General features: G+C 43.6%; 1 protein-coding gene across 10 annotated transcripts in view; it reads right to left on the reverse strand.

Moving 5' to 3' along the window:
* The window catches only part of USF3 (upstream transcription factor family member 3), a 33,154-nt gene extending 20,215 nt beyond the window's left edge, over positions 1–12,939 (reverse strand). For 2 of the 10 annotated variants that reach the window (XM_050333951.1, XM_050333955.1), the window contains exon 1: positions 262–1,374. In XM_050333951.1, the coding sequence (XP_050189908.1) occupies positions 262–291 (30 nt within the window). In that variant the 5' untranslated portion in view covers positions 292–1,374. The other 8 variants (XM_050333956.1, XM_050333953.1, XM_050333954.1 and 5 more) reach the window with 8 other exon arrangements.
* Between the last annotated feature and the right edge of the window lie 2,613 nt (positions 12,940–15,552).

Below are 15,552 nucleotides of genomic sequence, written 5' to 3' on the forward strand. Positions count from 1 at the left end.
ATAACAGCCTATTAAGTTGCACCTAACTTGTCCTCAGCTTGAACACATCAGTAGCCTATATTTAGACAAACAAAACCATTATAAAAATAAACAAAAGGTGAGATTGAGTCAATGACACATTAATACATATCTACCAGAGAAATGAATTTTAGAGAGAAAGTAACAAGAAGTGTACTGTAGCTGACAAGAGGAAAATAAAACCTGTTCTTTTGATATGGCTGAGCTCCATATTTAGTTTCACCCTTCTGCTCGTTCTCTCACCAACCAACCTGTTCTTGCAACTCTTCCCATGGGCCCTCAGCCTCCTCGTGGCTTCACCTCTCCCTGGCTCCTCCTGGAAAGCTCACTCGGCTTGTTTTAACAGGCTTCATACCTTTAGGGTGTATTTTTGTTTGTTTGTACTGTAAGGAAGTGGGGGTGGTTTTTAATACAACTTTCAACACCAAGCAGTTCTTAACGTAAACTGAGCCTACCACTACTGACATCAAAAATAAACCCCAGAAATAACCTCCTTACAAATCAGAAAGCCCCAAAGCTCCCAAAGCACTGAAGCATACACACTTCACAAAGTGTTCTGTGCATACACTGTGTGTATGTGTGGGTCAATAATCTGTATTGTAACAGAACTGCATTCAGATACTGCTTTCCAGTCTTTACACTCTAAAAGTCAATTGAATGCAGTGCTCTCATTCAGTAAAGATTAACAAGAGGAGAAACATTACGGCTGATGCTGTTTACCACTCTAATACTTCTTTAAGTACTTTCTCTATTCCTGTGAAGACATGGGAAATGCTGACAAACCACGAAGCAAAGCAAACAGGCAACATCCTGCAAATTGATCCAGACTGGGGAACTCAAAGTGCCTGAAGTTTTCAGGCACCTAATTCAATTCCACCTATACAACAGTGTTCACACCACCACAAAACTGGACACAATCACCTCAGAGACGAGTTATAGCATTCTATTGCCCCACTGGATTTTACAATCAGACTACACGCAGTCACCTCAGCCCTCCCTAGCCCATCAACAGGAGCACATCACTTTCTATTTACACGCCTCCACAGACTTTGCTTTCTCTGTGGTCACCCACCATCCTCTGCATAAATTATGAAAACACCTGACAGAGTTAACAGTCTTTTACTGTGGGAGAAAGTAGTGCTGCAACTTCAGCACTTTCATGCGCTCTCTGATAAATTACCTTAATTAGCTCAATTCCTTAACAAATTTGTTTTCATTTATATGCAGGAAGATTAATCCAGTTGGTATCCCAGGTCCTCTAAGTTAGTAAAAATTCACAACTCTGAAAGCCAGGGAAGCCAGTTTCCCATGCAAGGCACCTATAACTTACTCCTCCTGTGTACAGCTGGTGATGGTCAGTAGTACTTACTCACTTGTTCTAGCTGCATTCGTTGTATCAGGTGATGAGGAAGGGGTTAGCTGGGAGAGTTTAGCTGATGTGAGATTCTGATTATAAAAACAAAAACAAACAAAAAAAAAATCTGGTTAGAGCCCAGGCATCTTTGACGCTGTTGGCAACCAGAGATGTTCACATGAACACTGAAAGACCGAGGTCAGCACACCTCGATTCAGCAGGGTTTTTCCAGTTGTGTCAAAGCAGCCCAGCAGAATTTATACCCATTAAGGCTACCAGCAAAGCCAGGAGCAGCGACCTGGTAACACTACACTCTCGTGTATCCATCACTGAGACAATACCTCGTGTATCAGGTGAAATAGCTATTCAAGGGGGCAATTTAATTCAGTGTATACTAAGTATTGTTTCTATTTAGTGAGGATGTGAGCACAGAGCACATGGACATAGTTCTGGTACAGCAATGCTCACAAAGATGCTTAGAAAAAGGAAGATGCTGAATTGCATCTTGTGGCAGTCACACACCCCGTTTCTTGACTTCTGCATCATTTGTATGGGCAGAGTGATGTATCTCTTATTGTGCATTACCAGACTATGGCAAAGATGCTGGAAATCAGAGCAAAAAAATAAAGGAGGTCTTAGTTTTGGGGAAACTTAGCATTTTTGAAAGAAGAATGTATTCATCAAGCAACCATATTTTTTTAATGTTGCAGATTCATACAACTTGAGAACTAAATTACTATATCTGTATTACAATGTACTTAATATGGAAAAAAATTAATGTGAATTTAGATGACCAGCTACCATGCAGGGCTGCAGATAAAGCACAACTGTGTGAAGGTAAAGGGTGTAAAAAAGCACCCACCCAAAAATACCCTCTCCCAGAACAGACACAGCTGCTCTGATTCTCCCTGCACAGTCCAGAACACACTCACAACCCCATCTTCCCCCTGCCCTGAGTCACAGCACCCACTTCTCCCTCCTGACATGGGTTCTCCATACTCCTATATTTAGGCTTCTTCTGCTCCCAGTCTGTGTCCCCTCAGCAAAGCTCTTATTCCTAATAGCAGCATCCCCTTCTGCCAAAGTCATGATCTACACAATTTTCCAGCTGCCTTATTTCTTCCTCTGAGTAGATGCTAAATTCAGCAATTCATTGTATATGGTATTTAGGAAGACAGACAAGTGGAAGTTTGTGCAGAAACTTATTAATACAGCTTCTAACCATTTTCTGATCCTGAGAAAGGATAGGCAGTCCTTATTACATGTCAAAGACCCCACTTCTTTCTTTCTCCTCTGCCCGTTTTTTAAATTATGCCATCTTTCAAGTGATGCTGTTAACTGCATGTTTCAAGCTAGCTGCTGACACACCAAGTGTATAAACCTCACAAATATAAACAACTTAAAGTCTGTATTTTATATGCTTTAGGTCCACTGGGATCTACAGCCCATTTCATACGGCAGACAGGGCATAGGAATGCAATGACTGTTATTCTAACTTCACTTTACTGTGGAATTATTTCAAGTCAAGTTTGTCAAAGTTTGCCATTCAACCAATGTTTCCACAAAAGTTTCAAAGCACTAGTAAGAAAAAACAAGGCTATACACATTATCTAATTAACCACTTAGTTTATTTCAAGTTCCACTGAAAAGAGGTGGTTAAGTTTGTTAAACAACACTTGTATACAGCTCTGGGGTTTCTACCAATAGATTGTACCATAAGGAATATGGTGAACTTAAGTTGTTTTTTGCCATTCTTATACTGTAAAGACAAAAATGTTTGCATTTTACTTGATACTCCACAAAACAGTTCGATCTGGCAACACCAGGAAGGTGGTGTTCCTTAAGAGCTGCTAAAAATATGGGCTTTGTGAATTGAAAAGAAAATAAAAGTGCTGCCTAGGTGGAGACTTCTGAGGGCTGATGAATAATGGTTACACTGTCTCCATTTCTTCCCCTCAGCTGTTGTATCACCACAGCTTTGACAATGGGCTTCTCTTTACTTCTTCCACATCAAGTAATGCTTCTTCACGGCGAGATTCCTTCCCTGATTCTCTAAAGCAGAAGACATGTTTTTGCTTTATAAGCTCTGAGCCAAGTGTATTTTAAGTTTCCTCATGAAATACGCTCACTTAGCTGAACGTCTTCTGCAGAGAGTATGTAGCAAATCCCAAATTCTACAGACAGATAAGAAGAAGCAATTCAACACTTTATATCTATTTAGTACCAAGGTTTCTTCAAGCTTTATGTAGTTTATAGCACTTACAATGTCAACCTAAAATACTGATTTTAATTTAAATGCAATGTCAACCCCAGAAATTAAAAGATACTTTGAGAAGATTTGAGTTTAACATAGTTTAATCTCCTCTATAGTTGAGAAACATAGGGTATGAAACTTAAAATCAACCTGTTTAAGTATCTTCTTTTCTACCACCCATCTTTGCAGGCATTATTCAGCAAATTTTACAAAATCTTTTCATCAAAACATGCACTGACCAGATTTAAGAAAAAGTTAATTTAGATTATTTTATTTGGCCTTATTTTTTCACTCTTTATTTAGGAACTGTTTCAAAACTTAGTATTGATTTTTAAAAAGAAAATAATTATTCTAATCTGTTATCTTTCTGCCTTCCTCAAATTAGCAAAGCTATTCCATTCTTCTGCATGAGGCAGAAAGAACCTTTTTAATATGCAGCTACACATATTCTGTAAAACTACCAGCAGTCCAAATCTTTCTTCCTCTTAAAATACTTCAGGAAGTTTATGCTGTTACATTGCTACAATCTCACAGTTCTTACTGGTTTGGTACACCTCGTGAACTTAGCCTTAATTTACAGCTAAGATCAGTTACAAGGCACAGAAAAAACCTTACTCAAGTGCTTTTTCCTGCAAGACAGTGTCTTCTTCATTCAAGCAACTCCTGGAGCTCACTTTTCCAATCTTCCATGCATGTTTCAGAACAGGGCTAGCTTCAATCAGGGACTTAATCCAAGCTTTTAGTTGCAAGCAAGGTGCCCTTGCGATCAAGAGACATGATTTACTGCCCTTTATTTACTCCCCTTCGGAACACTTCTATTTTAATTTTTTATTTACCTAATAAAATGATTGCAGGAAGCACAACTCAAAGCTTACCTCTGTGATTGTTACCTATGTATATCAACTACTGTTGCCTGTCACATTAATCTCTTACAACTACCACACAGGAAAATGAAAAGGGCAATTATTCCTGGCAGAAGTCCCTTGCGTATCTCTCAGTTTGGGTTCTGAAGAAATCAAGGTTTCCTTGTTACTGTATCCCTTAATCCACTCACAGCACAGCTGGGCCCACTGACTGACCTAAATTAATCCCCTCAAAGACATGAAGTGCCAGATGTTTACAAAAACCCAGGACTGAGCAGAGAAGGAGATGTGAGGTCAGTGCTGACACCGCAGTTAAGAGACTGGATACAGCTGGGTCTGTGACCAACTCTGCAGCACGTGTGCACTGGCTGATCAGCTGGCTCTGACCCAGCACAACACGCTCCACCTTTGCTCCACCTTTTCCGAGGAAGAGGTACGAGGGATTAAAGGGCAGGAGGGAGCCCTCTCGCTTTTTCACAGAATCCACATTCCTGATGCAAACCAGCTGAGAGTTTCCCAGGGCAACCAAGCTGTTCTGAGAGCTTCTGCAAAAGTTAAGGAAAAACCCCAATACAAATAAGCTAAAACTTATTACACGGGGCAACTTTTTTTTTAAGGTGTTTGCTTATAACAAATAGAAAAAAACCTTCACTGTATTTATAATTTTTTTTCTCTACTTCTTATGTTTGTATTATCTAAAACTCAGAAACACTGGTATTTTTCCTTCTGCTGACTTAAAGCCATAAAGTTTTAGTAAGGCTCATATGCAAGAGAACGACAAAGAAAATGTCTTTTTTTTTTTTTGTAACAGCATTGGAAGGAAAAAGCAGGGTTATCAGGCAAGTGACATTGCCTTATATCTACATTAGGTTTTGTTTTCATTTGTAATTTTCATAGTATCAAAGACATAACTGCTGGTGGCCATTAATTAACATGCAGTTTCAGGACAGCATAGGTGTAGGGTCATTTTGAGATATCCTGACCAGATCTGCTTAAGAAACCTCAGAAGGAAAAAAAAAGAGAAACTTCCCTATTAATCACCTGAAGATCCACCTCTCAAGTTTATTCTTCTTGATGTACTGTTGTTGCCCCTCAAGTGTTCCTAAGTAATTTATTTTTAAACCTTAGAGGACAAGCAGAGAGAGAGAGAGAGATAGAGAGAGAGAGAGAGAGATCATGTCTACTGAACCAAGTCTCTTACTCCCTGATTATGGTCTGGAAAGTATTTAAGGAGAGGTATCTCCAGACATTTTGCACCCTGATGTGAGCTGCTGCCACCCCCACACATTATGCAGATGATCTTGGTACTTACTACAAACAGACCGAAGTGGCACAGTGCGAGTAAAGGAAGATGCCTCAGTGAACTATCTCCTGTGTCATCTGGATGAATTGTTATAGGGAAGCAGGCATTTGGGAGCTAAAGAGCTGTAATTATGCAACCAGTACACAAGCTGGAATCACAAACACCAGAGCTGTCACCCCAAAGAGTGTCCTCAGCTACTTTAGATCAAAATAAGGGGAACATCACTCTTTTCTTTAGGAAATAAAAAAGGAATGACCAGGGAAATCCTCATGATCCCCATGTCCTCCATGTAGTGTGTTAAGATTCACAAGTTACCACATGCCAATTCCATGAAGGAAGTGAGAAAGTATGAGAACTGTCTCTACACTGCAAGACAGTGCTCATCTCCCTGGCTTTCTATGCCCAATGATCCACAGTACACTTCAAAATAGAAAATTATTTTCAAAGAGAAGGCAGGTATCTAATTATGCTCTGCTTGACAAAGGAGTCACAAGCCTGTTTTGATGGTGAAAGCTAAGGGGATACAAGTGAACTGCAGACAACTTCTTCCTAATACGGGTCATCACCTCTGTGTGGGTTGGGTTACCCGTGCTAGATGACAAAGATTGTCTGCACCATGGCTGAGGCTGAGTGAGTGCTCTCACACCGCAAGAGCATCTGCTGGTGAGCCAAACCTCACAGCAGCGTGTTGCCTAAAGAACAAAGAATTCTTTTCCTGAAAAAAAGCTGTGATGTGTAAGTCATCATGGTCTCTCAATACTGCAGCCAAGATGATTATTTGTAACTGAGGAATTCATCCGCATATGAAAGCTGTATTTGAAACACCAAAGACCAACTGGACAAATGTAGAAGGTATAAGTCACAGAATCACAGAATCATACAATGGTTTGGATTGGAAGTGACCTTAAAAATCATGTAGTTCCAACCCCACTGCCATGGGCAGGGACACCTTCAACAAGACCAGGGTGCTCAGAGTCCCATCCAACCTGGCCTTGAATACCTCCAGGGATGGGGCATCCACAACTTCACTGGGCAACCTGTTCTGGTGGGAGCCAGTCTAATTCTGCTTTCTGATGTGACCTTATTTACAGATGAAATCTCTATTCAAAGGACAGTACCTCTTTACAGGGCCTGATAACCAATTTAGAACTACAATATAAAGCCATTCATTTTGGCTACAGTGATATAGCCAGAATACTACTCTTTGCTTCATTGCTTTGGTTTTAAGCTGAGCTCTTTTTGTTTTGCAACATAGTCTGTTTATAAAACTGCATACGGTCTCGAGGAGGTATCAACTGATCCTCTGGCAGCTATGTCAGACACATGCTAAACTGGCTTGCCACTCTCTCCTGAGGATCCTACTAACAAGCAGTGCAAAATATCCTAGAGCTGAAATGTGCAGGGCAGCCAGAGAGTTTGTGTGTCAAATTTTTTAATTCATCTTTTCAGATGTAAGTCATTCAGCACAAAGGATTACGCAGTAAAGTTCTTGAATATTTTATAGGCTTGGGGTTTGAGAAATCTGACACAAACAAAGAACTCCTTGAGGGTTCATGATACAAGAAGCAATATTCTATGGGTCTCTACTACAAAGCTCCTTTCCAATATGAGAAGAGATCGATCCTGAGATTTGGTTACAAACACTGTTCTTCGAGAATGAAGAATTTCCCTATAAATCTTAATGAGGCTAAAGGTAGAAATGGCTGAAGTAGAAGGTAAAATAAAACAGTATTTCAGTTTTAATGTATAAGCTGATCAAATGCACTCCCTAATTCCATGTTAATGAGCTTTAAAAAACAAGTGCACACAAACACTCTGTCCCCAAACCCAACCAAACCCCACAATTTTGCAATGTACATTTTATATCCAGACTATTCACAAAAGGTCTTAGGGGACAGAAGAGGGCTCCTTCTCCTTTACAACCTCAATGCAATAAGAGGTTTCTTCTATAGAAAGTGGGTCCACATGGGCAATTACTTCAGTCCCAGGAATAAAGGACTCATCTTGTGATCTGGATGTTTGACAGTTTTGAATAATAATGGCAGGGATAAAGCTGCAAACTTTTTTTCAATTACATTTAACAGAGTGGTCCAAACTAAAGATAACTGAGCCCAGAGGACCAGCAAAAGCAGGCACTGTCTTAACACTTTCAAAGAGGAAATTTAAAAGCAAGATCAACGTATGTTAGACACAAGAAAATGGAACCACTAGGAGCAAATCCATAGGAAACTTGAATTCAGTACTTCCACCACTTTAGGGACTATTCATTTAGCTTAGCAGAATGACTATACATGAGCTATTAGGGGTAAATAAGTAGTTCCGAAAGCACTATGAAAAAGAAGTAACACTATTGCAGCTATTTAGCACTGACAATGGAGAAGAAACTAAAACCAGATTTCCAAATCACTACTTGAACTGCATGAGATTCCTGTCAACCCGTTTCTCCAGGCTGTCAAGGTCCCTCTGGATGACAGCACGACCCTCTGGCATATCAGCCACTCCTCACAGCTTGGTGTCAACAAACCTGCTGAGGGCATACTCTGCCCCATCATCCAGATAATTTATAAAGATATTCAACAAGACTGGTCCCAGTATTGATCCCTGGCATACACTGCCAGTTACTGGTCTCTAACTAGACTCTGTGCTACTGATCACCACCTCTGGCCCCTGCCACTCAGCCAGGTTTCAACCTAACTCTCCTTATGTTGAGATGTGGGCTGCACAGCTCTGAAAGGCAACTGTTGAAACCTGATGCCCTGCAAAATAAAATCCTTTGCTTGCATTAATTATTTTACCAAATCTGAATGCTAATGGAGTCAATGAGTTACACTGCAACTTATGCTAAACTAGATACCTAACTTTCCTTAGTTAACAAATTACCCTTAAAGCAACAATGGGAAAAATCTGTAAGATGGTTATCCTTGCCTACTGTCCCGGCTACTTCCAAATAATGCTGAGACATGTACCCTCTCCCTCACTTCACTGGCACTCCTCACACAGGAAGCCAGACAAGAACATTACTTCAGCTTAAAATTTACTTTGCAAAAGGATCACAGAGACACCCCACCCTCCCAAACAGATACACTGCAAGTATAAGACTATGGATACTCCAAAAAGTGAAAAAATGAAATGGTGTTCCTTGTTGCTGATTTGGAGTAGCTTGGTGTTGGGCTACCATCATTTTACTCTTCTAGTGAATGAGTAAGAAGAGCCGTAGTACAAAGCCTCATACAAGAATTGTGTTCAATTTCTAGCTAACAACTTCACTGATGTGTGAAAGCAGATCAGAGTCCAACTTCAAAGGTTGAAGGCTGACATGAATTAAGTGTCCCTTAAGCCAACCACACATCACAGATGACAGACGCAGACAGACACCCCAAAAGGACAACACTATTTTCACTTTAAACTTCAGCTACTTGGAGAAGAAGCAAAACTTTAAGCTCTCCTCTTCCCATAATACCTTTACACTGCTTTTAAGGGTGTCAGCAGGCTAAAGGACAGTGTTTTCAAGAATCTTCTCATGGCACTGCCCACCACACCAACAGCTGAAGAAAAGGATCACAGGATCTCAGAAACCTGCATTAAGACCTGTAAGTTAACAGATCCATACTTGAATCATTCCAGCCGCACTAGAGATGGACCACAAAGAACTCATTCTGGTATCAGAGTACCAGCATGACTGAGATGTGCTTTCAGATGGCATTGATCTCATTTCACGGTCTTCACCTTGGTCAGTTAACCTGACAGGAGTTCAGGTAGCTGAGTGAGAAAGGCACTTGCTAGCAGGAAGCATGAAACATTTCAACAGTTACTTTCTTCTTATCTGAATCATAAGGGCACACAACACAGCCGATGTAAGAGCTTGTTATCATATGTCATGGTTGCAGAAGTAATTCATTCACCTTAGAAGACTAATGCCATAGCTTTTCATACAGGAAACAATCCTAGTTCACACACAATTTGTCAATCCTGTGCACACAGCAGAACCTCTTTTGTGCTTGCTCAAAGCATGACAACGGCACTACACTTGTAAGGTAGCAAAGTAAAGTACACTTTGGATACATCATATGCACACATAAAAGCTTGAATTGTATTTTAACCAGCAAGTTAGGTCAGCATTACGTGAACTGGTCACTGCACAACATATCCTAATCAAGGAGTAGAGACCTTTACACGTCTTACTGCAACCTGAAACAAAGGAAGACCTACTGCTCAAACACACCCCCCATGCCCCTGCACGTTAAGACTGGTACCTTTCAAAACAGGAAGGAAAACATGTTCCTGAGGGATTTAACTCAAATAAAGAAGTCACAAATACAACTGCAATGAAGAATGCTAGCACAGAAGCTAAGTTATAAAATGACTGGTGATACTATGGGTAGACAGTCCACCAGGGTGGAGACAAGTGTTACGCTTCTTCAGAGGCCTGAGAATTATATGTGGATCATTACGAAACAACTAGGAACATTAAAGCTGTCAGATGTTATGCATGCACATGTTCTACACAAACATTTTCATTTAAACACCTGTTTGTACACACACCTTCACCGGTATTTTCATCAAGGGCAATGCTCAATATTGTCATTTATTTGAAAACTGTCTCAGCTGAAACTCGGGACACACTCACTGCCCTTCTAAGTGGCACAGACTTTGTGGTATTTTTACAAGGTCTTACGATGCAAATAACCATGATTCATTGGGAAACCCTTCATATCAAATGTTACACTACTGGTACCTCCCCCAGTCCCGCGTCATTTACAAAGTTATTTTTAAGACCATAAAACCACAAGCACCACTGTAACAAAAATTGAACCGCAGAATGGTTCTTATCAAATCCAGCATCTCACAGTCCTTGACTTCCTTATGTTGTCTAGTTATTTCTTCTACCCTGTACAGTATCCATCTTCAACCCATACATTGTAGTAATTCACATCCAAGCTGGACAAGGTTGGTTACAATGTCACACACATTGTATCAAGGCACTTTGCAAATTAAAAGCATGCTTACATATTTGGAATGCACTATCCCAAATCACTTTGTTGCCTAATTCATTACACTTCAATATGTGGAAGCCGGAGGTGTCCTTACAACTTCAGCACAAGGAGTGTGGGGGGAAACCAACAACAAACAAACAACGCTCAAAAAAAGCACGAGGGTGAAAAGCAGCTGGAGCAGCTCGGCCAGCAGTGTCAGCAGAACACATTCACAGAATCTCTGTCTTCTTATTCCCAAAATGTCTTTGAAATCTCAGACTACAACTAAATCTCAGTTACAAACGAGAGCCCACGATGGACATGGCAGGCATGTGCCAATCACACATCACAGGGCCACTTGAGCGACACTCACTTCAATCTATCCCTGGTCAGCTCCTCAGAATGCTACTTGGAAAACCACAAATCAAAGCAAAGAAGCCACTATCTAGCACTTACATCCTAATTATCCCTTTGCAGCTGTCAGACTCCTCCAGGATCCACCACCATTTTTCATCTACTCCGTTAAAATCTCCCCACGTATCCATAACCTAAGGGAATAAGTAAGTCTCTAAGGTAATAGGTAACATCCAAATATTTCAGTTTACAATGTTCTCATACTGTTTCACACAATTGAAATGTTATTTTGAACATGTACACCTTAAAAATCATGCCCAAGACATGAACGTTTTCTAAGCTTATTTCCCATTCAGTGGCAAATGTATTTTCATTTGCCAAATCTATTTCATCCCAAAACGTACCCATGATTAATTATTATGGCACTAATTGAAAGTCAAAAATTAAAAATTCTAAATCCTTATAATAACCATTCCCTCAGAGGAAGTTACAAACAACACTCTGCAGTTTGTTACAGTAACATAATTGCACAAATAGGATGGTCCCCATGAATTGTATGTGAAAAGCAAAGCTAAAATCACGCTTCCAAAACAAGCTGCTGCATTACCTGACTTCTGGATGCTTAACTGTGCAATCACTAAGTTACGTCTACTAGAATTATTTCATAGTCATATGTCTAGGTGAAATCTAACAGAGGTTCAAGCTATGTGGAGAGCAAAAATACATATCTGTGATTTTTTACCTCTTTATGGACAGAAACTCAGCGCAACCCTATTCCCTTTTTCTTTGCCTTACTTCCACCTTTTCCCTACAGACTTCCATGGACAATGGGCATCATGTGCCACGGCTATATCCAGCCTTAAGTGTGTCCGTGGACTCAGCTCACCCCTCCTGTCTGTCACAAGGAGCTGGATTCTGGGCCCTAGTGTGAGCAGTGTGACCTTCTGCGTGTGTCAGATATCGATTTCCATGAAACTAAAGACTTCAACCTCTCGTTGCTGGTAAATTTGACTGAAATTGGACAGAGAGCTAAAATGAGGAGGCAGAGGAGAAGAAAGAAGGAACCTTCTCTACTTTGGAGACCAAGCTGAAAACACACTGAAGAGGAGAAGTTAGTCCAGTGACCGAATTCTAAATAAAAGAGCAGGCCTTGTACAGTGTCTCCTGACGTGAGCCAGCTTCCCGGCTGGGATGTCACACCGCACGGGCACACGGCCGGGATGCACGGACATTCCGCATCCCGTATCCCGGGCCAACGAGGCGATGCCACCCCGGGGAACAGCGCCCAGAGGAACTCCTCGAAGGGTGACCGCGGCTCGATTGTCTCACAGCACCAAGGCTGCGAAGTGATAAGGACACCCCGGTCTCCACACCTTCACCGCTGCTTCCCCCGGCCACACGCACCAACCTCACCGGGGCATCCCGGGCTCGCAGCGCCGGCACAACTTCCCCGGGCACCGCCACCGAGCCGGGACCGCCCGGAGCCGCCCCGACAAGGGCCGCCCGCGTCCCCCAGCTGCGCCCAGGCCCGCCGCCCCTGCCCGGGTACCGCTTGCCCGGACAAAGGGGCACCGGCCCCTCTACGGCGGGACCGCCACCGGCGTCCCGGGGCCAGCGCGGCCCCGGCCCAGCGCGGTGCCGCAGCGCCGCTGCCCGTCCACCCCCTCACCGCGCTCCAGCTCCCCTTGGGAGGGCCGCACTTACGGTGGGGCCGGGCGCGCTGCGCGGCGGCCCCAGCGCCGGGACCATCCTCCGCCCGGCGGGCACCGACACCGACACGGACACCCCGCGCCGCCGCCGCCGCCTCCGCGCCACAGCCCGCCCGCGCAGCCCACCCTGCTGCCCGCGCCGCGGCCAATCGCCGCGCGCGGGGTGAGCCCCGGCGGCCAATCAGAGGCGGGCAGAGCAGGGAGGGCGTCGCTCACCTTCAAGTGGGCGGGGCCGGGCTGGTGCGGGCCAATCGCCGTCACAAACATTGGCGGCGCGGGCCAATCAAAGGCCCGGGAGGCCGAGACTGGCGTCAACAAGGTAAGGTGGCCGAAACAGGAACCGGCCGAGAGCGGCACCGCAGGCGACCAATGAGCGACGCGGGCAGAGCACGGGGGTGGGGAGGGGGCGGGAGCTCTTAAAGGGGCAGCACCGCGCGGTCAGGGCCGACCCCGGGGGGGAACAGCCGTGGGTCATTCAGGGCGTGGGTGGGTTTTGCTCTCAGATGCGAGCGTTGTCCTGGCAGAGCGGCGGCGAGCGCGGACACGGCCTTGCGAAAGAAAACGCCGCGAAGGGTAAAGGGGCCAAGAATCACTGGAGCTCCGCCCTCGCCCCCCGCCCGCAGACACCGACAGAGTGCCCCGCGGCCCGTCCAGCAGCGCTCGGGGCAGGAACGGGGAGCTGCGCAAAGATTTTCCAGATCCTGGATGCCAGCGAGCTGGTGGGTGGGAGCCTAACCCCCTCCGGGGCTGGGATGTTCCAGGGTCTTTGCTGCGGCTGATCCCTTCCCAGGTGTTTTTGCACAGGGCTTTGTCCCGCGCTGCGCTCACGCTTCGTTCGGGGCAGGAAGCTGCTTCCTCCTCAGTTAAATCAAGTTTTAAGGAAAGCCTTGTTTTATAGCTGCTAAATTAGGGAGTCCAGGCCACTGTCACCTCGCCACTACCTCAGTTTGTGGCTCCTGCCGACACCTGGTTCTGTCACCAGCCCTAATAAGGGAGCTTCCCATTTCCAGCCTCAGATGGGTGTTTCCACAAATGCCCTGACATAGCTGTTTTCTGGAACTCTTATCAAATGTGTTTTACAAGTACAAACTGCATTTTACAAGCACATCATAGAACGATAAGGGGTTGGAAAGGACCGTAAAGAACCTCCCATTCCAACCCCCCTGCCTGGGGCAGGGACACCTTCCACTAGACCAGGATGCTCAGAGCTCCATCCAACCTGACCTTCAACGCTTCCATGGCTGGAGCATCCACAGCCTCCCTGGGCAACCTGTGCCAGCGCTTCACCACCCTCACAGTAAAAAATTTCTTCCTGATATCTAATCCACATTCCCTCTCTTCCAATTTGTACCCATCACTCCCCCGTTTTGTCACTACAGTTGTTGACAAAGAATCCCTTTCCAGCTTCCCTGTAGTCCCCCTTCAGGGGGAAGGCTGCCATAAGGTCTCCACACAATGTTCTCTTCTCCAGGCTGAACAATCCCACCTCTGTCATGGTACCTCTGCTTACCTGTAGGCGATAATGGAGCGTGCAGAGGCTCTTCTTTCTGAGACAACCTAGAAGGGTGGAGCTGAGATGTTTAGGCTTTGTGGAAAATGCAGATACCTTTTTCCCAGAAAGCATCTTGTATCCATATGCCTTCCTAAAATACAATACAGAACAGGGACAAGTTTCTGAAGCATTGTCCAAGAAGTCTTCTGCTGCTGAAATGAGTCGTAGTAGCAATCAGATGTTAAAAAACCCAAAGCATTTTATTTTGGATAGCTGCTGCTTGCAAAATAACCTTGCAGCTGACATGAAGTGGAAGACCCATTTGCCAGCTGTGAAGCAAGTTAAGGCCCAAGCTGGTTTTGCAGAGAAATTCTAAAGTTACTATAAATAGCAGCTTCACAGTGTAAATTATTAACTGAAATGCACTATTTTGGTTTTCGTAATTTTTAGTTCTGCTATGACACAACCAAACTGGAAGACAACCAAAATCTGAAATACCACTGCTCCATCAATGTATTTCAATACAAATTGAAGGTTTTTCCTTCTTTTAAAAAGTAGTGTGCTTTTTTTGGTTAAAATTTTTAGTAAAAGACACCCCCTGCACAAAGCAGCAAAACCAAGTTTACCTTCTGCCACCCTGTTATGCTCTAGACTGTTTGAGCTCATAAATTGTCAATACCAGTACATATCTGAAACAACAGCGGTAAAAATCCAGCAGCAGTTGAAACTCCACAGGTGAAATCACAGACAACAGGAACCTGCTAAGTATCAGTAGCCTATTTCTGTTGGAGAATACAGACTTACAACTACATGGTAAGATGCTTATGCCAAAACAAACAGCATGAATACTTAGACAAGCTTTACATTAAATAGGTAATCTGGTGTTAGTGTGACAGGTGAAGAGTTTCTGCAGCCTTATTTCAGATAGCCTTAACCAAGAATTTGAGCGCAGGGTGTTTGTTTTTTTTTTTTTATAATTCTTGGCTGTAGTGAGGTTTGGATTCAATAATTCAGTGAGCAATACTGGCCCCAGTCTGTATGATGTGATACAGCAGCTGACAGGGAATTAGAACACAGGTCAGTGTGTCTTTCCCCAGTGCAGGAGTTTCTTGCAGCCTAGAGAGCTTCAGCTCATATCGCCACAATGCCTTCAGGCAATAGAGTAGTAAAACTGAATGCTTTTGCAGTATTAAAGCACTGGGGAGGAGGAAAGAAAGCAGAATAAAAAGAGA

The sequence above is a fragment of the Myiozetetes cayanensis genome, unplaced genomic scaffold (genome assembly GCF_022539395.1).
Source record: "Myiozetetes cayanensis isolate MyiCay16 unplaced genomic scaffold, myiCay2020 scf5-8, whole genome shotgun sequence".
In the NCBI taxonomy this organism is placed as follows: domain Eukaryota; kingdom Metazoa; phylum Chordata; class Aves; order Passeriformes; family Tyrannidae; genus Myiozetetes; species Myiozetetes cayanensis.